At 41.1% G+C, this 21,889-nt stretch overlaps 1 protein-coding gene across 2 annotated transcripts in view; it reads left to right on the forward strand.

Annotated features, from left to right (window-relative positions):
* LOC139763141 (uncharacterized) overlaps window positions 1–21,889 on the forward strand; it is a 486,471-nt gene that overhangs the window by 78,046 nt on the left and 386,536 nt on the right. For both annotated transcript variants that reach the window (XM_071688843.1, XM_071688844.1), the window contains exon 4: window positions 9,041–9,184. In XM_071688843.1, coding sequence (XP_071544944.1) covers window positions 9,041–9,184 — 144 coding nt within the window. The remainder of the gene's footprint in view (window positions 1–9,040; window positions 9,185–21,889) is intronic.

Below are 21,889 nucleotides of genomic sequence, written 5' to 3' on the forward strand. Positions count from 1 at the left end.
ATGCACCAATAATCACCCATCTCTCTCCATCCACTTTAAGTTTTACCCATATCAATCTAGAGTTTACTTTCTTACGCTCTATCACATACTCCCCCCACTCCTGTTTCAGGAGTATGTATAGTATGTATGTATGTATAGTAAACCTAAATGAGCAGGTAAAGGAATTGTATTGATGTTTTATTAAGGTTTGATGCTGGAGTTATACTTAGGTCCATTGCCTCCCTCCCTCTCCCTCCCTGCAAGTCCATTCCACTAACACCCACTGCCACAACTCCACAACTCAGTAGCATCTCTGGCAAGTATAGATTATGTAATTATGTGTATCTGGGGTAAACTGTGGAAAGTTTTGTGTGGCCTGGATGTGGAAAGGGAGCTGTGGTTTCGGCGCATTACGCATGACAGCTAGAGACTGAGTGTGAACGAATGTGGCCTTTTGTCCTTTCCAATGTTACCTCGCGGGGTGAGGGTAAGATGCTATTTCATGTGTGGTGGGGTGGCGACGGGAATGAATAAAGGCAGCAAGTATGAATTATGTACATGTGTATATATGTATTTGTGTGTATGTATATATATGTATACGTTAAAATGTATAGGTATGAATATATGCATATGAATGCTTGGGCCATTCTTTCTTCTGTTTCCTTGCACTACCTTGCTAATGCAGGAGACAGTGACAAAGTATGATAAATAAATAGATAAGATACTTTCATTTTTGGTGATTTTAAGACTACTTATATTGCATTTGATAAGTGTTTGAAAATGTATAACTCCATTTATGAATTTGTTTTTATTGCGTATATTGTCCAAAAAACTTTTCCATAGGAACGCATTTATAACTTTTCCATAGGAATGCATTTTATAACAAGGATATACATGTGAATAGGCTGAAAATTGGAGATAGTTTTCAAGTTTAAGTATCTCAAGGGAATATTTTAATATTTTAGAGTATCCAGGTCTCACTCTGCCCTCTTATGGTGACCTTTTTAATGCACCCCTTAGGGATGGAACTGAAGGGGGAGGTCTTGCCCAACCCCATCAAGGCAATCCTTTTTAATAGATAAACACCTGAGGTGAGCTGGGACCTTTTAGGTTTTTGGACAATTTTGGAACCTCACTGCCTCTGGAAACACTGCACTTGAATTGCTCTCTTCCATTGACCTGTCAAGGTTGAGGCACAAAGGCTAGGAAGCAGCACTTGAGTTTATGACAAGGAAGAAAAGAGACAAGCAATTGAGGGTGATGGCGCAGAATATAAATGGGATGACTAGTGAGAGGAAAAGGAGGGAACTTGTGAACAAGTTTAAAAGTTGTAGTTTGGATGTGTTTGTGATTGGGGAAACCCATATCCTTGGGCAGGGTGTGTGGAGTGAAAATGGAAATAATGAATACAGGTTATGGAAGTGTGTGGAAGGAGGAGTGGTATAGATAGGAATGAGAGAAAATGAACAGGGAAGAGGGAAAGAAGGATGTGCAATTCTGCTGTCATCAAGTGTGTGGGAGAATGGTACAGAGTGTGGATGGAATGGATCAAGAATAGTGTGGGTGAAAGGAAAGCTAAGAAGTTTGACATAGGCATGGGTCTGTGTATATGCACCAGTGAATATAAAGACTGTACAAGGTAAGGATGAAATGAATCTTTTCTCAAGAAATTTGAATGACTGTATAAATGGTTATGATAATGGGAGAAACATGGTTGATAACGCTGTCTCCTGCGTTAGCGAGGTAGCGCAAGGATACAGATGATAGAATAACCCAACCCACCCACATATACATGTATATACATACATGTCCACACACGCACATATGCATACCTATACATTTCAACATATGCATAAATATACATACACAGACATATACATATATGCATATGTACATAATTCATACCTGCTGCCTTTATTCATTCCCGTTGCCACCCCGCAACACATGAAATGACAACCCCCTCCCCCCGCCTGCATGTGAGGTAACGCTAAGAAAAGACAACAAAGGCCACATTCATTCACACACTCTCTAGCTGTCATGTATAATGCACCGAAACCACAGCTTCCTTTCCACATCCAGGCCCCACAAAACTTTCTATGATTTACCCCAGACGCTTCACATGCTCTGGTCCATTGACAGCACGTTGACTCTGGTATACCACATCGTTCCAATTCACTTTATTCCTTGCATGCCTTTCACCCTTCTACATGTTCAGGCCCTGATTGCTCAAAATCTTTTTCACTCCATCTTTCCTCCTCCAATTTGGCTGTCTCTCACTTCTCTTCGTTCCCTCCACCTTTGACTCATATATCCTCTTTGTCAGTCTTTCCTCACTCATTCTCTCCAAGTGACCAAACCATTTCAAAACACCCTTTTCTGCTCTCTCATCCACACTCTTTTTATTACCAGACATCTATCTCACCTTTTCATTACTTACTTGATCAAACCACCTCACACCACACATTGTCCTCAAACATCTCATTTCCAGCACATCCACCCTCCTCTGCACCACTCTATCTATAGCCCACGCCTCGCAACCATATACCATTGTTGGAACCACTATTCCTTCAAACACCCATTTTTGCTTTCTGAGATAATGTTCTCGCCTTCCACACATTTTTAAATGCTCCCAGAACTTTTGCCCCCTTCCCCACCCTGTGACCCACTTCTGCTTTCATCTTTCCATCCGCTGCCAAATCCACTCCCAGATATCTAAAACACTTCACTTCCTCCAGTTTTTCTCCATTCAAAAATTTATCTCCCAATTGACTTGTCCCTCAACCCTACTGTACCTAATAACCTTGCTCTTATTCACATTTACTCTCAACTTTCTTCTTTCACACACTTTACCAAACTCAGTCACCAGCTTCTGCAGTTTCTCACCCGAATCATCCACCAGCGCTGTATCATCAGCGAACAACAACTGATTCACTTCACAAGCTCTCTCATCCACAACAGACTGCATACTTGCCCCTCTCTCCAAAACTCTTTCATTCACCTCCCTAACAACCCCATCCATAAACAAATTAAACAACCATGGAGACATCATGCACTCCTGCCGCAAATCGACATTCACTGAGAACCAATCACTTTCCTCTCTTCTTACTCGTACACATACCATACATCTTCAATAAAAACTTTTCACTGCTTCTAACAGCTTGCCTCCCACACCATATATTCTTAATACCTTCCACAGAGCATCTTTATCAGCTCTATCATTTGCCTTCTCCAGATCCATAAATGCTACATACAAATCCATTTGCTTTTCTAAGTATTTCTCACATACATTCTTCAAAACAAACACCTAATCCACACATCCTATACCTCTTCTGAAACCACACTGCTTTTCCCCAATCTGATGCTCTGTACATGCCTTCACCCTCTCAATCAATACCCTCCCATATAATTTCCCAGGAATACTCAACAAACTTATACCTCTGTAATTTGAGCACTCACCTTTATCTCCTTTGCCTTTGTACAATGGCACTGTGCATGCATTCCTCCAATCCTCAGGCACCTCACCATGAGTCATACATGCATTAGATTTCCTTACCAACCAGTCAACAATACAGTCACCCCCTTTTTTAATAAATTCCACTGCAATACCATCCAAACCCACTGCCTTGCTAGCTTTCATCTTCTGCAAAGCTTTTACTAATGGTTGATATGAATGGAAAATTGGGATGTGATGAAATTGGCGAGGTAGTTGATAAATGGGGAGTGCCTGGTGTAAATGAGAATGGAAGTTATCCTGTGGATGTTTTTGCTGAGAAAAGTTTACTCTTTGCAATCACCTTTATTTAGCACAAGATGTTCCACAGATATCTATACATGGATAAGGGATGATGCAAGAGATGAGCAAAAGGCTTTGATTGACTCTGGCAGTAGATGAAATCTTGATAAAGGTTTTGCTAGATGCTAGGGGTGTGAGAGGATTCTTTGGAGACTGACTGTTTCACTGTTGTCGTGGGGATGAGGATTAGGGAGAAGTGGAGGCAATGGACATTATGTTACTATCTACAGTATCCACATATGTAAAAGACATTATAGTATTATGTACAGCATCCACACATGTAAAGGACATCACAGCTTCATCAACAGTATCCACAGATGTAAACAACATCACAACTATCTACACCACAGTAGACTGAAGAGATTAGAATTACTGTGGAAGAGAAGAAAAATAAAAAGGCATATGGCAGATTGCTCGATAGGAATGTACTAGTGGAGGCTCAGCAGATGAGGAAGGAAGAATATATGATATATAAGCAGAACATTATGAAGCTGATAAAGGAAAGCAAAGAAATTGTTGATGAAGATTTTGGGGAAAGTTGAGTGGAAGGTTTTGGGATGATAAGAAATAATACTGGATGGAGGTGAGAAAGGAGAGAGGTGGATGTAAGAGTGGAAATATTAATATGAGAAGCAAGGAAGGGGAGTTGCTGAATCAGAAGGAGGAAGTGAAAGGAAGGTTGAAAGAGTATTTCGAAGAATTGTGGGAGGCAGTGGTTGTTACATGCATGGGTATGGAGGATAGAAAGAAAAGGATACGGGTAGTGCAAGGGTCTTTAGCAAGGTAGGTAGGAAGGGCAATAATGAAAATGAAGGTAGGAAAGGCACCTGGAGTGGATGGGATTATGGCTGAAATGCTGAAGTATGGGGTGAAAGTGTGATAGAGTGAATTCATCTGATATGTAATATAGCATGGAAACTGAAGGTTGTGCTTGAGGATTGGGTGAAAGTTATTATAGTTCCTTTATTCAAAGGGAAAGTGCTAAGACTTTTTGTAGCAATTATAGGGGAATAAGTCTGTCAAGCATGCTAGGAAATGTGTATACAAGAATTTTGATTAATTGACTAATGGAAGTGACTGAATGCAGAATAAGTGATGAGCAAGGAGGTTTTGGAAAAGGTAATGCATGTGTGGATCAGATATTTGTGGTAAAGATGACCATGGAAAAGAATTCAACAAAAGGTAAGAAGTTGTTTATCGCTTTATGGATCTGGAGAAAGTGTATGACAGAGTTGAGTGGAATGCTTTATGGGGTTGTAAGGGTACATGAGGTAGGGGACAACTTTTGGATGGTGTGAAGGCCTTCTATAGAGGAACAAATGCGTTTGTAAGAGTGTTTTAAGAGTTTAGCGAAGTGATATCACTATGGCTTTTAGATTTATCTATGAATGGAGTGATAAGAGAAATGAAAGCAGAACTAGGGAAAGTGAGGGCAGAGATGGAGTGTGACAATTAGCTATGTTAGTTAGTGGCAAGCATGCTTGTAGATGATACTGTATTGTTTGCTGAGAGTCAAGAAGAGATAAGGAGGTTGAAAGTGTGTTTTATGGTGTGTAAGCATAGGCAATTGAAGGTAAATGCAAGTAAAAGTAAAGTAATGGTGTTAAAAAGGAAATAGAGTGAAAGTAGAGATTTTGTAAAACTGTATAGAGTTAAATAGGAAAGTGTACTAAATTGTGCTTTGGATATGAGGGGAGAAAGTCTAGAAGAGATGAGAGAATTTAAGTATTTAGGAGCTGTCTTGGATAAGTTTGGTGATATGGCAGGAGAGATAAGAGAGAGAGCAGTATAGGGTAGAAGAGTCATTAGGTCCTGTAATAGAATAATGAAGGGTAGAGGTGTAAGTATGGAAGTGAAGAGAGGATTAAGGAACAGCATAGTCCTCCCAACCCTGACCTATGCAGCTGAAACATGGACATAGAATAAGTCACAGAGGCTGTGAAAATGAGAAATTTTAGAAGAGCATGTGGTGTGACTTGGTGGAATGAAGAATGAAATGAAGGGGTGTATGAGAGATGTGATATGGCAGGTAATGCAAAGGGAATGAATTGTGGAGTGGTAGAGTTGGTGAAATGTAATGGTTTGAGGTTGTTTGGGCATGTGGAAAAATTGCAGGATTGGGAGTTTACAAGGAGAATTTGAGAGGAAGACCACCTGTGACATGGGGAAATAGATTGGAAGAATACTGGAAGGAGAGAAATGGTGGAAGAATGCTTGGAATGATGTATGCAAAGGAGGCATGTAAAGACAGGGATAAGTGGAGACTATTTTTGTTGTGGCCATTCCTTGATGGGAGTTCCTGGAAGGAATGGGCATCTGGGTTATAGATAGATAGATACACTGTTGATGACATGACTGTCATCCTTAGAAAGAACCATGGATGAACATTAAGTCCTGTATACTGTAGTCCACATGTTTTAACTTACTAACTGCTCTAAAGACACTGCAAATCTGTTTGATACTTCACTCAGTTCCTCATCTCAAAGGATCACTTGTCTTTTCAGCATTCAGTTCTGTACCCTATTAAGGAGTTGAAATCGACAGTCATGAGGATAACTAATGCCTTTGTACAGTTTTCCCCTACTCTGATGTTGCACTGCATTGCCTATTAGCATCTTGTGACTTAACAGCAATAATTTCCCATATGTACAGTTGAATGGTATGATACATTATCTATTCACTCTGATAATTCAAGAACTTACAGATCACTAACATACCATTTTATCCCTTTTTTCTTTTGCTATCATTTATTACTCAGCAGTCATGATTTACCACATGCAAATATTTGCATCAAATATTGTTGTGCACATACAGTAAGTTGCAATTACTGGAGGTGAATTCAAGCAGCTTCATCAGGTATAGCATTGCTACCTTTCTTTTGTCTGTTGCTGACATAATGCTGATTTTACTGATGTCAGACTACATATTCTCTTGAGTTTTTCTTCAGAAAAAATGTAATGGCTCTTAGCTAGATTTATAGTACCAGGCAGAAGTTTATCCTGAATTACAGTGCTTGATGATATCTTTTGGAGAGTGCTTTTATGGATGCTATTCTTCCATTATTAAAAGTTGACCAAGATAAGGCAGGAGATGTTTCTACCACAAGTAGAGGCAGTTTAGCTAGTGCATGTCTGACTTTGACTGATGTATTTGGTGATTTTATAAAATTTTATGATTTTGCTATTATGAAAATTTTTAATGAGTCACATCGATTATAAGAAGAAAAGACTTTCTATGCAAGATAGAACATAATGATATTATGTTTCAGTTTTTCAGCAAAAAGTATTTTGGTATAGGTATGATAAATGATGAAGCATGAGTAGTTGCTATCCACTTGACACTCAGGCACTTTTTAGTATGTTATGTTGACATATATACAAAACTCATACGCATTATCCATGATGTTGCTGAATGAAATATACTTATGAAGTGTTCTTTTTATCATTGTTTTATACTGTTATATGAATATATTCTGTTTCATGGTGCTACCTTGCTGATGTGGGAAACGGTGATCAAGTATAATGAATGAATAGATAGATATGATTATCTTTAAATTTGCAAGGTTAAAGAATATTCATGCTTCTTGAAAAGCTGAGATTTACTGAGGTGGAAAGGAAGTCCTTAAGAGTTGAGGGGTTATTTTAGCTCATGTTCACCAGAGGAAGTGAAGTGTTTTAGATATTTGGGAGTGGATTTGGCAGCGGATGGAACCATGGAAGTGGAAGTGAGTCACAGGGTGGGGGAGAGGGCGAAGGTTCTTGGAGCATTGAAGAATGTGTTTAAGGCAAGAATGTTATCTTGGAGAGCAAAAATGGGTATGTTTGAAGGAATAGTGGTTCCAACAATGTTATATGGTTATGAGGCAAGGGCTGTAGATAGGGTTGTGGGGAGGAGGGTGGATGTGTTGGAAAAGAGATGTTTGAGGACAATATGTGGTGTGAGGTGGTTTGATTGAGTAAGTAATGAAAGGGTAAGAGAGATGTGTGGTAATGAAAAGAGTGCAGATGAGAGAGCAGAAGAGGGTATATTGATATGGTTTGGCCACATGGTGAGAATGAGTGAGGAAAGATTGACCAAGAGGATATATGTGTCAGAGGTTGAGGGAATGAGGAGAGGTGGGAGACCAAATTGGAGGTGGAAGGATGGAGTGAAAATGATTATGAGCATTCAGGGTCTGAACATACAGGAGGGTGAAAGGCATGCAAGGAATAGAGGGCATTGGGATAAGGTGGCATACCAGGGTTGACGTGTTGTCAATGGATTGAACGAGGGCATGTGAAGTGTGTGGGGTAAACCATGGAAAGTTTTGTGGGGCCTGGATATGGAAAGGGAGCTGTGGTTTTGGTGCATTACACATGACAGCTAGAGACTGAGTGTTAACGAATGTGGCTTTTGTTTTTTACTAGTGCTACCTCGCTCATGGGTGTGTGTGTGTGTGTGTGTGTGTGTGTGTGTGTGTGTGTGCCATGTCATGTGTGGCTGGGTCGCGACAGGAATGGATGAAGGCAGCAAGTATGAATATGTACATGTGTATATATGTATATGTCTGTGTATGTATGTGTATGTATACGTTGAAATGTATAGGTATGTATATGTGTGTGTGTGTGGGTGTGTATGTATATACACGTGTGGCTGGGTGGCAACAGGAATGGATGAAGGCAGCAAGTATGAATATGTACATGTGTATATATGTATGTCTGTGTATGTATATGTATGTATACGTTGAAATGTATAGATATGTGTTTGGGCGTGTATGTATATACATGTGTGGCTGGGTGGCAACAGGAATGGATGAAGGCAGCAAGTATGAATATGTACATGTGTATATATGTATGTCTGTGTATGTATATGTATGTATACGTTGAAATGTATAGATATGTGTTTGGGCGTGTATGTATATACATGTGTGGCTGGGTGGCGACAGGAATGGATGAAGGCAGCAAGTATGAGTATGTACATGTGTATATATGTATATGTCTTTGTATGTGTATGTATGTATATGTTGAAATGTATAGGTATGTATATGTGCGTGCATGGGCGTGTATGTATGTACATGTGTATGTGGGTGGGTCAGGCCATTCTTTCATCTGTTTCCTTGCGTTACTTTGCTAATGTGGGAGACATCGACAAAGTATGATAAATAAATCTTGTCCTTTAGATCAGTTTTTCTTTTTTTTCTGCATTCCATCATGATGACACATAAAGAGGCAGAAAATTTAGATTTTACTCTATAGAGTGATTTTCAAGTGACACTTATTTCTCTTTCAGTAAATTACTACATATTGTTGCGGACTATGAGAGGGAGAAACAACACAATGTGGAGCTACAGTTGGCTTATGATCAGCGCACTCGAGAATCTTCTTACATTCGAGAACAGATGGCCAACCTGTTGTTGGAGGTGGAACCACTTAGGTAGGTCATCTGCAAGATCTTATTACACTTTATTCCTGAAAGCAGGATTAGGTATTCTGAAGTTGGCATATCATCCATGAATTCATCTGTAAATAGTAGGTGGCATCCACATCTGCTGCTATTGCAGAATAGCAGTAGTAAATTGTAGGCAACCACCGACGAGAGAGGTACTACTGCCTGGGTTTTGGAAGGGATAATGGCTGCTGTCCTGTGAGCCAGCACTGCAGCATTTGTTATGTACCCCCTTTTAGACCTGGATCATTGTCTTTTTTTTCCTTAGTTACATGTGGATTGCTGGCATCATACCCCAGGCTCTTACAGCTTACACTCTTTATCTCATACATGACACTTGACAACACAACTCAAACACATCTTTATCTCTTTTTCTGTTAGTTTTCCATTCCAGACTGTAATTTATGAGAGTATAACCAAAACATTCTTCTGTGGCACCGATTTGGGATCTTGCTACCGGTCAAGAAAGATTGGGCAGATCCTAGTGGCCACTTGACTGCCATCATGTGACTGGGGTCCATCCCACTTCTGCACTACAGCTGCTATACCTGACTCCTTCTATTCTGCAACATTCATGGTGTTATTTCTAACCTTCCCTCTTTTGAACACTATCTGATTACTTTGTCTTCTGATCATATCTTTTTATCTGAAATCCATCTCCAAGGCTGCTTCTCATGTGATCTTTCTAATCTCAAGCTATAATCTCTAGCATCATTTATGCTCCACAGGTGGAGTTTGTGCTTAATGCTTATTTAAAGACATTTGCAGTAGGGGGACAACTTTTGGGTACAGTGAGAATCTTCTATAGATTGAGAATTGAGCAAAGGTTTTGGTATACACGTAAGAGTGAGGAAGGGCCGTGTGATGTAAACATGGCTATGTGATATATATATACATGAGGAAAGATTGCCAAACAGGATATATTTGTCAGAGGTGGAGGGAAAGAGGAGGAGTGGGAGACCAAATTGGAGGTGGAAGGATGGAGTGAAAAAGATTTTGAGCAATCGGGGCTAGAACATACAGGAGGTTGAAAAGCGTGCAAGGAATAGAGTGAATTGGAATGATGTGGTATACTGGGGTCAACATGCTGCCAGTGGGCATGTGAAGCATCTGGGGTAAACTATGGAAAGTATTGTGGGGCCTGGATATGGAAAGGGAGCTGTGGTTTCAGTGCATTACACATGACAGCTAGAGATTGAGTGTGAATGAATGTGGTCTTTGTTGCCATTTCCTAGCGCTACCTCTACGACACGCAGGGAATACGTGGGAAGTATTCTTTCTCCCCTATCCCCAGGGATAATATATATATATATATATATATATATATATATATATATATATATATATATATATATATATATATATTTTTTTTTTCATACTATTCGCCATTTCCCGCGATAGCGAGGTAGCGTTAAGAGCAGAGGACTGGGCCTTTGAGGGAATATCCTCACCTGGCCCCCTTCTCTGTTCCTTCTTTTGGAAAATTAAAAAAAAAATAAAAAAAAAAATATATATATTATTTTTTTTTTTATTATTTTGCTTTGTTGCTGTCTCCCACGTTTGCGAGGCAGCGCAAGGAAACAGATGAAAGAAATGGCCAAACCCACCCCCATACACATGTATATACACACACGTCCACACACGCAAATATACATACCTATACATCTCAATGTACACATATATATACACACACAGACACATACATATATACCCATGCACACAATTTACACTGTCTGCCTTTATTCATTCCCATCGCCACTCGCCACACATGGAATACCATCCCCCTCTGCCCTCATGTGTGCGGGGTAGTGCTAGGAAAAGACAACAAAGGCCTCATTCGTTCACACCCAGACTCTAGCTGTCATGCAATAATGCCCGAAACCACAGCTCCCTTTCCACATCCAGGCCCCACACAACTTTCCATGGTTTACCCCAGACGCTTCACATGCCCTGATTCAATCCACTGACAGCACGTCAACCCCGGTATACCACATCGATCCAATTCACTCTATTCCTTGCCCACCTTTCACCCTCCTGCATGTTCAGGCCCTGATCACTCAAAATCTTTTTCACTCCATCTTTCCACCTCCAATTTGGTCTCCCACTTCTCCTCGTTCCCTCCACCTTCGACACATATATCCTCTTGGTCAATCTTTCCTCACTCATTCTCTCCATGTGCCCAAACCATTTCAAAACACCCTCTTCTGCTCTCTCACCCACGCTCTTTTTATTTCCACACATCTCTCTTACCCTTACATTACTTACTCGATCAAACCACCTCACACCACACATTGTCCTCAAACATCTCATTTCCAGCCCATCCACCCTCCTGTGCACAACTCTATCCATAGCCCACGCCTCGCAACCATACGACATTGTTGGAACCACTATTCCTTCAAACATAGCCATTTTTGCTTTCCGAGATAATGTTCTCGACTTCCACACATTCTTCAAGGCTCCGAGGATTTTCGCCCCCTCCCCCACCCTATGATTCACTTCTGCTTCCATGGTTCCATCCGCTGCCAGATCCACTCCCAGATATCTAAAACACTTTACTTCCTCCAGTTTTTCTCCATTCAAACTTACCTCCCAATTGACTTGACCTCCCAATTGACTTGACCCTCAACCCTGCTGTACTAATAACCTTGCTCTTATTCACATTTACTCTTAACTTTCTTCTTTCACACACTTTACCAAACTCAGTCACCAGCTTCTGCAGTCTCTCACATGAATCAGCCACCAGCACTGTATCATCAGCGAACAACAACTGACTCACTTCCCAAGCTCTCTCATCCACAACAGACTTTATTCTTGCCCCTCTTTCCAAAACTCTTGCATTCACCTCCCTAACAACCCCATCCATAAAGAAATTAAACAACCATGGAGACATCACACACCCCTGCCGCAAACCTACATTCACTGAGAACCAGTCACTTTCCTCTCTTCCTACACGTACACATGCCTTACATCCTCGATAAAAACTTTTCACTGCTTCTAACAACTTGCCACCCACACCATATATTCTTAATACCTTCCACAGAGCATCTCTATCAACTCTATCATATGCCTTCTCCAGATCCATAAATGCTACATACAAATCCATTTGCTTTTCTAAGTATTTCTCACATACATTCTTCCAAGCAAACACCTGATCCACACATCCTCTACCACTTCTGAAACCACACTGCTCTTCCCCAACCTGATGCTCTGTACATGCCTTTACCCTCTCAATCAATACCCTCCCATATAATGTACCAGGAATACTCAACAAACTTATACCTCTGTAATTTGAGCACTCACTCTTATCCCCTTTGCCTTTGTACAATGGCACTATGCACGCATTCCACCAATCCTCAGGCACCTCACCATGAGTCATACATACATTAAATAACCTTACCAAACAGTCAACAATACAGTCACCCCCTTTTTTAATAAATTCCACTGCAATACCATCCAAACCTGCTGCCTTGCCGGCTTTCATCTTCCGCAAAGCTTTTACTACCTCTTCTGTGTTTACCAAATCATTTTCCCCAACCCTCTCACTTTGCACACCACCTCGACCAAGACACCCTATATCTGCCACTCTATCATCAAACACATTGAAAAAACCTTGAAAATACTCACTCCATCTCCTCACATCACCACTACTTGTTATCACCTCCCCATTAGCGCCCTTCACTGAAGTTCCCATTTGCTCCCTTGTCTTACGCACGTTATTTACCTCCTTCCAGAACATCTTTTTATTCTCCCTAAAATTAAATGATACTCTCTCACGCCAACTCTCATTTGCCCTCTTTTTCACCTCTTGCACCTTTCTCTTGACCTCCTGTCTCTTTCTTTTATACATCTCCCACTCAATTGCTTTTTTTCCCTGCAAAAATCGTCCAAATGCCTCTCTCTTCTCTTTCACTAATAATCTTACTTCCTCATCCCACCACTCACTCCCCTTTCTAATCAACCCACCTCCCACTCTTCTCATGCCACAAGCATCTTTTGCACAATCCATCACTGCTTCCCTAAACACATCCCATTCCTCCCCCACTCCCCTTACTTCCATTGTTCTCACCTTCTTCCATTCTGTACTCAGTCTCTCCTGGTACTTCCTCACACAAGTCTCCTTCCCAAGCTCACTTACTCTCACCACCTTCTTCACCCCAACATTATATATATATATATATTTTTTTTTTTGCTTTGTCGCTGTCTCCCGCGTTTGCGAGGTAGCGCAAGGAAACAGACGAAAGAAATGGCCCAACCCACCCCCATACACATGTATATACATACGTCCATACACGCAAATATACATACCTACACAGCTTTCCATGGTTTACCCCAGACGCTTCACATGCCCTGATTCAATCCACTGACAGCACGTCAACCCCGATATACCACATCGATCCAATTCACTCTATTCTTGCCCTCCTTTCACCCTCCTGCATGTTCAGGCCCCAATCACACAAAATCTTTTTCACTCCATCTTTCCACCTCCAATTTGGTCTCCCACTTCTCCTCGTTCCCTCCACCTCTGACACATATATCCTCTTGGTCAATATTTCCTCACTCATTCTCTCCATGTGCCCAAACCATTTCAAAACACCCTCTTCTGCTCTCTCAACCACGCTCTTTTTATTTCCACACATCTCTCTTACCCTTACGTTACTTACTCGATCAAACCACCTCACACCACACATTGTCCTCAAACATCTCATTTCCAGCACATCCATCCTCCTGTGCACAACTCTATCCATAGCCCACGCCTCGCAACCATACAACATTGTTGGAACCTCTATTCCTTCAAACATACCCATTTTTGCTTTCCGAGATAATGTTCTCGACTTCCACACATTCTTCAAGGCTCCCAGGATTTTCGCCCCCTCCCCCACCCTATGATCCACTTCCGCTTCCATGGTTCCATCCGCTGCCAGATCCACTCCCAGATATCTAAAACACCTTACTTCCTCCAGTTTTTCTCCATTCAAACTTACCTCCCAATTGACTTGATCCTCAACCCTACTGTACCTAATAACCTTGCTCTTATTCATATTTACTCTTAACTTTCTTCTTTCACACACTTTACCAAACTCAGTCACCAGCGTCTGCAGTTATATATATATATATTTATTTATTTTTATTATACTTTGTAGCTGTCTCCCGCGTTTGCGAGGTAGCGCAAGGAAACAGACGAAAGAAATGGCCCAACCCCCCCATACACATGTATATACATACGTCCACACACGCAAATATACATACCTACACAGCTTTCCATGGCTTACCCCAGACGCTTCACATGCCTTGATTCAATCCACTGACAGCACGTCAACCCCGGTATACCACATCGCTCCAATTCACTCTATTCCTTGCCCTCCTTTCACCCTCCTGCATGTTCAGGCCCCGATCACACAAAATCTTTTTCACTCCATCTTTCCACCTCCAATTTGGTCTCCCTCTTCTCCTTGTTCCCTCCACCTCCGACACATATATCCTCTTGGTCAATCTTTCCTCACTCATCCTCTCCATGTGCCCAAACCACTTCAAAACACCCTCTTCTGCTCTCTCAACCACGCTCTTTTTATTTTCACACATCTCTCTTACCCTTACGTTACTCACTCGATCAAACCACCTCACACTACACATTGTCCTCAAACATCTCATTTCCAGCACATCCATCCTCCTGTGCACAACTCTATCCATAGCCCACGCCTCGCAACCATACAACATTGTTGGAACCACTATTCCTTCAAACATACCCATTTTTGCTTTCCGAGATAATGTTCTCGACTTCCACACATTCTTCAAGGCCCCCAGAATTTTCGCCCCCTCCCCCACCCTATGATCCACTTCCGCTTCCATGGTTCCATCTGCTGCCAGATCCACTCCCAGATATCTAAAACACTTCACTTCCTCCAGTTTTTCTCCATTCAAACTCACCTCCCAATTGACTTGACCCTCAACCCTACTGTACCTAATAACCTTGCTCTTATTCACATTTACTCTTAACTTTCTTCTTCCACACACTTTACCAAACTCAGTCACCAGCTTCTGCAGTTTCTCACATGAATCAGCCACCAGCGCTGTATCATCAGCGAACAACAACTGACTCACTTCCCAAGCTCTCTCATCCCCAACAGACTTCATACTTGCCCCTCTTTCCAAAACTCTTGCATATATATATATAAATATATATTTTTCTCGTTTTTTTTTTTCCAAAAGAAGGAACAGAGAAGGGGGCCAGGTGAGGATATTCCTTCCAAGGCCCAGTCCTCTGTTCTTAACGCTACCTTGCTATCGCGGGAAATGGCGAATAGTAGTATGATGATGATATATATATATATATATATATATATATATATATATATATATATATATATATATATCTTTTTTTTTCTTTTACACTATATATTTTACACTATATATTTACACTATATTTACACTATATATTTTACACTATATATTTACACTATATGGTGTGGGAGGCAAGTTGTTAGAAGCAGTGAAAAGTTTTTATCGAGGATGTAAGGCATGTGTACGTGTAGGAAGAGAGGAAAGTGATTGGTTCTCAGTGAATGTAGGTTTGCGGCAGGGGTGTGTGATGTCTCCATGGTTGTTTAATTTGTTTATGGATGGGGTTGTTAGGGAGGTAAATGCAAGAGTCTTGGAAAGAGGGGCAAGTATGAAGTCTGTTGGGGATGAGAGAGCTTGGGAAGTGAGTCAGTTGTTGTTCGCTGATGATACAGCGCTGGTGGCGGATTCATGTGAGAAACTGCAGAAGCTGGTGACGGAGTTTGGTAAAGTGTGTGGAAGAAGAAAGTTAAGAGTAAATGTGAATAAGAGCAAGGTTATTAGGTACAGTAGGGTTGAGGGTCAAGTCAATTGGGAGGTGAGTTTGAATGGTGAAAAACTGGAGGAAGTGAAGTGTTTTAGATATCTGGGAGTGGATCTGTCAGCGGATGGAACCATGGAAGCGGAAGTGGATCATAGGGTGGGGGAGGGGGCGAAAATTTTGGGAGCCTTGAAAAATGTGTGGAAGTCGAGAACATTATCCCGGAAAGCAAAAATGGGTATGTTTGAAGGAATAGTGGTTCCAACAATGTTGTATGGTTGCGAGGCGTGGGCTATGGATAGAGTTGTGCGCAGGAGGATGGATGTGCTGGAAATGAGATGTTTGAGGACAATGTGTGGTGTGAGGTGGTTTGATCGAGTAAGTAACGTAAGGGTAAGAGAGATGTGTGGAAATAAAAAGAGCGTGGGTGAGAGAGCAGAAGAGGGTGTTTTGAAATGGTTTGGGCACATGGAGAGAATGAGTGAGGAAAGATTGACCAAGAGGATATATGTGTCGGAGGTGAAGGGAACGAGGAGAAGAGGGAGACCAAATTGGAGGTGGAAAGATGGAGTGAAAAGGATTTTGTGTGATCGAGGCCTGAACATGCAGGAGGGTGAAAGGAGGGCAAGGAATAGAGTGAATTGGAGCGATGTGGTATACAGGCCCCGATCACACAAAATCTTTTTCACTCCATCTTTCCACCTCCAATTTGGTCTCCCTCTTCTCCTCGTTCCCTCCACCTCCGACACATGTATCCTCTTGGTCAATCTTTCCTCACTCATTCTCTCCATGTGACCAAACCATTTCAAAACACCCTCTTCTGCTCTCTCAACCACGCTCTTTTTATTTCCACACATCTCTCTTACCCTTACGTTACTTACTCGATCAAACCACCTCACACCACACATTGTCTTCAAACATCTCATTTCCAGCACATCCATCCTCCTGCGCACAACTCTATCCATAGTCCACGCCTCGCAACCATACAACATTCTTGGAACCACTATTCCTTCAAACATACCCATTTTTGCTTTCCGAGATAATGTTCTCGACTTCCACACATTCTTCAAGGCTCCCAGAATTTTCGCCCACTCCCCCACCCTATGACTCACTTCCGCTTCCATGGTTCCATCCGCTGCCAGATCCACTCCCAGATATCTAAAACACTTCACTTCCTCCAGTTTTTCTCCATTCAAACTCACCTCCCAATTGAATTGACCCTCAACCCTACTGTACCTAATAACCTTGCTCTTATTCACATTTACTCTTAACTTTCTTCTTTCACACACTTTACCAAACTCAGTCACCAGCTTCTGCAGTTTCTCACATGAATCACCCACCAGCGCTGTATCATCAGCGAACAACAACTGACTCACTTCCCAAGCTCTCTCATCCCCAACAGACTTCATACCTGCCCCTCTTTCCAAAACTCTTGCATTCACCTCCCTAACAACCCCATCCATAAACAAATTAAACAACCATGGAGACATCACACACCCCTGCCGCAAACCTACATTCACTGAGAACCAATCACTTTCCTCTCTTCCTACACGTACACATGCCTTACATCCTCGATAAAAACTTTTCACTGCTTCTAACAACTTGCCTCCCACACCATATATTCTTAATACCTTCCACAGAGCATCTCTATCAACTCTATCATATGCCTTCTCCAGATCCATAAATGCTACATACAAATCCATTTGCTTTTCTAAGTATTTCTCACATACATTCTTCAAAGCAAACACCTGATCCACACATCCTCTACCACTTCTGAAACCACACTGCTCTTCCCCAATCTGATGCTCTGTACATGCCTTCACCCTCTCAATCAATACCCTCCCATATAATTTGCCAGGAATACTCAACAAACTTATACCTCTGTAATTTGAGCACTCACTCTTATCCCCTTTGCCTTTGTACAATGGCACTATGCACGCATTCCGCCAATCCTCAGGCACCTCACCATGAGTCATACATACATTAAATAACCTTACCAACCAGTCAACAATACAGTCACCCCCTTTTTTAATAAATTCCACTACAATACCATCCAAACCTGCTGCCTTGCCGGCTTTCATCTTCCGCAAAGCTTTTACTACCTCTTCTCTGTTTACCAACTCATTTTCCCTAACCCTCGCACTTTGCACACCACCTCGACCAAAACACCCTATATCTGCCACTCTATCATCAAACACATTCAACAAACCTTCAAAATACTCACTCCATCTCCTTCTCACATCACCACTACTTGTTATCACCTCCCCATTAGCGCCCTTCACTGAAGTTCCCATTTGCTCCCTTGTCTTACGCACTTTATTTACCTCCTTCCAGAACATCTTTTTATTCTCCCTAAAATTTAATGATACTCTCTCACCCCAACTCTCATTTGCCCTTTTTTTCACCTCTTGCACCTTTCTCTTGACCCCCTGTCTCTTTCTTTTATACGTCTCCCACTCAATTTCATTTTTTCCCTGCAAAAATCATCCAAATGCCTCTCTCTTCTCTTTCACTAATACTCTTACTTCTTCATCCCACCACTCACTACCCTTTCTAATCAACCCACCTCCCACTCTTCTCATGCCACAAGCATCTTTTGCGCAATCCATCACTGATTCACTAAATACATCCCATTCCTCCCCCACTCCCCTTACTTCCATTGTTCTCACCTTTTTCCATTCTGTACTCAGTCTCTCCTGGTACTTCCTCACACAGGTCTCCTTCTCAAGCTCACTTACTCTCACCACCCTCTTCACCCCAACATTCACTCTTCTTTTCTGAAAACCCATACAAATCTTCACCTTAGCCTCCACAAGATGATGATCAGACATCATTCCAGTTGCACCTCTCAGCACATTAACATCCAAAAGTCTCTCTTTCGCGCGCCTGTCAATTAACACGTAATCCAATAACGCTCTCTGGCCATCTCTCCTACTTACATAAGTATACTTATGTATATCTCACTTTTTAAACCAGGTATTCCCAATCATCAGTCCTTTTTCAGCACATGAATCTACAAACTCTTCACCATTTCCATTTACAACACTGAACACCCCATGTATACCAATTATTCCCTCAACTGCCACATTACTCACCTTTGCATTCAAATCACCCAACACTATAACCCGGTCTCGTGCATCAAAACCACTAACACACTCATTCAGCTGCTCCCAAAACACTTGCCTCTCATGATCTTTCTTCTCATGCCCAGGTGCATATGCACCAATAATCACCCATCTCTCTCCATCAACTTTCAGTTTTACCCATATTAATCGAGAATTTACTTTCTTGCATTCTATCACATACTTCCACAACTCCTGTTTCAGGAGTACTGCTACTCCTTCCCTTGCTCTTGTCCTCTCACTAACCTCTGACTTTACTCCCAAGGCATTCCCAAACCACTCTTCCCCTTTACCCTTGAGCTTCGTTTAACTCAGAGCCAAAACATCCAGGTTCCTTTCCTCAAACATACTACCTATATCTCCTTTTTTCACATCTTGGTTACATCCACACACATTTAGGCACCCCAATCTGAGCCTTCGAGGAGGATGAGCACTCCCCGCGTGACTCCTTATTCTGTTTCCCATTTTTAGAAAGTTAAAAAATGCAAAATATGAAAATATAAAAATATAAAAAATATATATATATATATATTTATATATTTATATATTTATATATTTATATATTTATATATTTATATGTGTATATATGTGTATATATGTGTATATATGTATATATATGTATATATATGTATATATATGTATATATATGTATATATATGTATATATATGTATATATATGTATATATATGTATATATATGTATATATATGTATATATATGTATATATATGTATATATATATATATATATATATATATATATATATATATATATATATATATATATATATATGGATGATTTGAATGCAAAGGTGAGTAATGTGGCAGTTGAGGGAATAATTGGTATACATGGGGTGTTCAGTGTTGTAAATGGAAATGGTGAAGAGCTCATAGATTTTTGTGCTGAAAAAGACTGGTGATTGGGAATACCTGGTTTAAAAAGCAAGATATACATAAGTATACGTGTTTAAGTAGGAGAGATGGCCATAGAGCGTTATTGGATTGCGTGTTAATTGATAGGCGCGCAAAAGAGAGACTTTTGGATGTTAATGTACTGAGAGGTGCAACTGGAGGGATGTCTGATCATTATCTTGTGGAGGCAAAGGTGAAGATTTGTAGGGGTTTTCAGAAAAGAAGAGAGAATGTTGGGATGAAGAGAGTGGTGAGAATAAGTGAGCTTCGGAAGGAGACTTGTGTACGGAAGTACCAGGAGAGACTGAGTGCAAAATGGAAAAAGGTGAGAACAAATGAGGTAAGGGGAGTGTTGGAGGAATGGGATGTATTTAGGGAAGCAGTGATGGCTTGCGCAAAAGATGCTTGTGGCATGAGAAGCGTGGGAGGTGGGCAGATTAGAAAGGGTAGTGAGTGGTGGGATGAAGAAGTAAGATTATTAGTGAAAGAGAAGAGAGAGGCATTTGGACGATTTTTGCAGGGAAAAAATGCAAATGAGTGGGAGATGTGTAAAAGAAAGAGGCAGGAGGTCAAGAGAAAGGTGCAAGAGGTGAAAAAAAGGGCAAATGAGAGTTGGGGTGAGAGAGTATCATTAAATATTAGGGAAAATAAAAAGATGTTTTGGAAGGAGGTAAATAAAGTGAGTAAGACAAGGGAACAAATGGGAACTTCAGTGAAGGGGGCTAATGGGGAGGTGATAACTAGTAGTGGTGATGTGAGAAGATGGAGTGAGTATTTTGAAGGTTTGTTGAATGTGTTTGATGATATAGTGGCAGATATAGCGTGTTTTGGTCGAGGTGGTGTGCACAGTGAGAGGGTTAGGGAAAATGATTTGGTAAAAAGAGAAGAGGTAGTAAAAGCGTTGCGGAAGATGAAAGACGGCAAGGCAGCAGGTTTGGATGGTATTGCAGTGGAATTTATTAAAAAAGGGGGTGACTGTATTGTTGACTAGTTGGTAAGGTTATTTAATGTATGTATGACTCATGGTGAGGTGCCTGAGGATTGGTGGAATGCGTGCATAATGCCATTGTACAGAGGCAAAGGGGATAAGAGTGAGTGCTCAAATTACAGAGGTATAAGTTTGTTGAGTATTCCTGGTAAATTATATGGGAGGGTATTGATTGAGAGGGTGAAGGCATGTACAGAGCATCAGATTGGGGAAGAGTATTGTGGTTTCAGAAGTGGTAGAGGATGTGTGGATCAGGTGTTTGCTTTGAAGAATGTATGTGAGAAATACTTAGAAAACCAAATGGATTTGTATGTTGCATTTATGGATCTGGAGAAGGCATATGATAGAGTTGATAGAGATGCTCTGTGGAAGGTATTAAGAATATATGTTGTGGGAGGCAAGTTGTTAGAAGCAGTTAAAAGTTTTTATCGAGGATGTAAGGCATGTTTACGTGTAGGAAGAGAGGAAAGTGATTGGTTCTCAGTGAATGTAGGTTTGCGGCGGGGGTGTGTGATGTCTCCATGGTTGTTTAATTTGTTTATGGATGGGGTTTTTAGGGAGGTGAATGCAAGAGTTTTTGAAAGAGGGGCAAGTATGAAGTCTGTTGTAGATGAGAGAGCTTGGGAAGTGAGTCAGTTGTTGTTTGCTGATGATACAGCGCTGGTGGGTGATTCATGTGAGAAACTGCAGAAGCTGGTGACTGAGTTTGGTAAAGTGTGTGAAAGAAGAAAGTTAAGAGTAAATGTGAATAAGAGCAAGGTTATTAGGTACAGTAGGGTTGAGGGTCAAGTCAATTGGGAGGTAAGTTTGAATGGAAAAAAACTGGAGGAAGTAAAGTGTTTTAGATATCTGGGAGT

The sequence above is a fragment of the Panulirus ornatus genome, chromosome 46 (assembly GCF_036320965.1).
Source record: "Panulirus ornatus isolate Po-2019 chromosome 46, ASM3632096v1, whole genome shotgun sequence".
Lineage (NCBI taxonomy): Eukaryota > Metazoa > Arthropoda > Malacostraca > Decapoda > Palinuridae > Panulirus > Panulirus ornatus.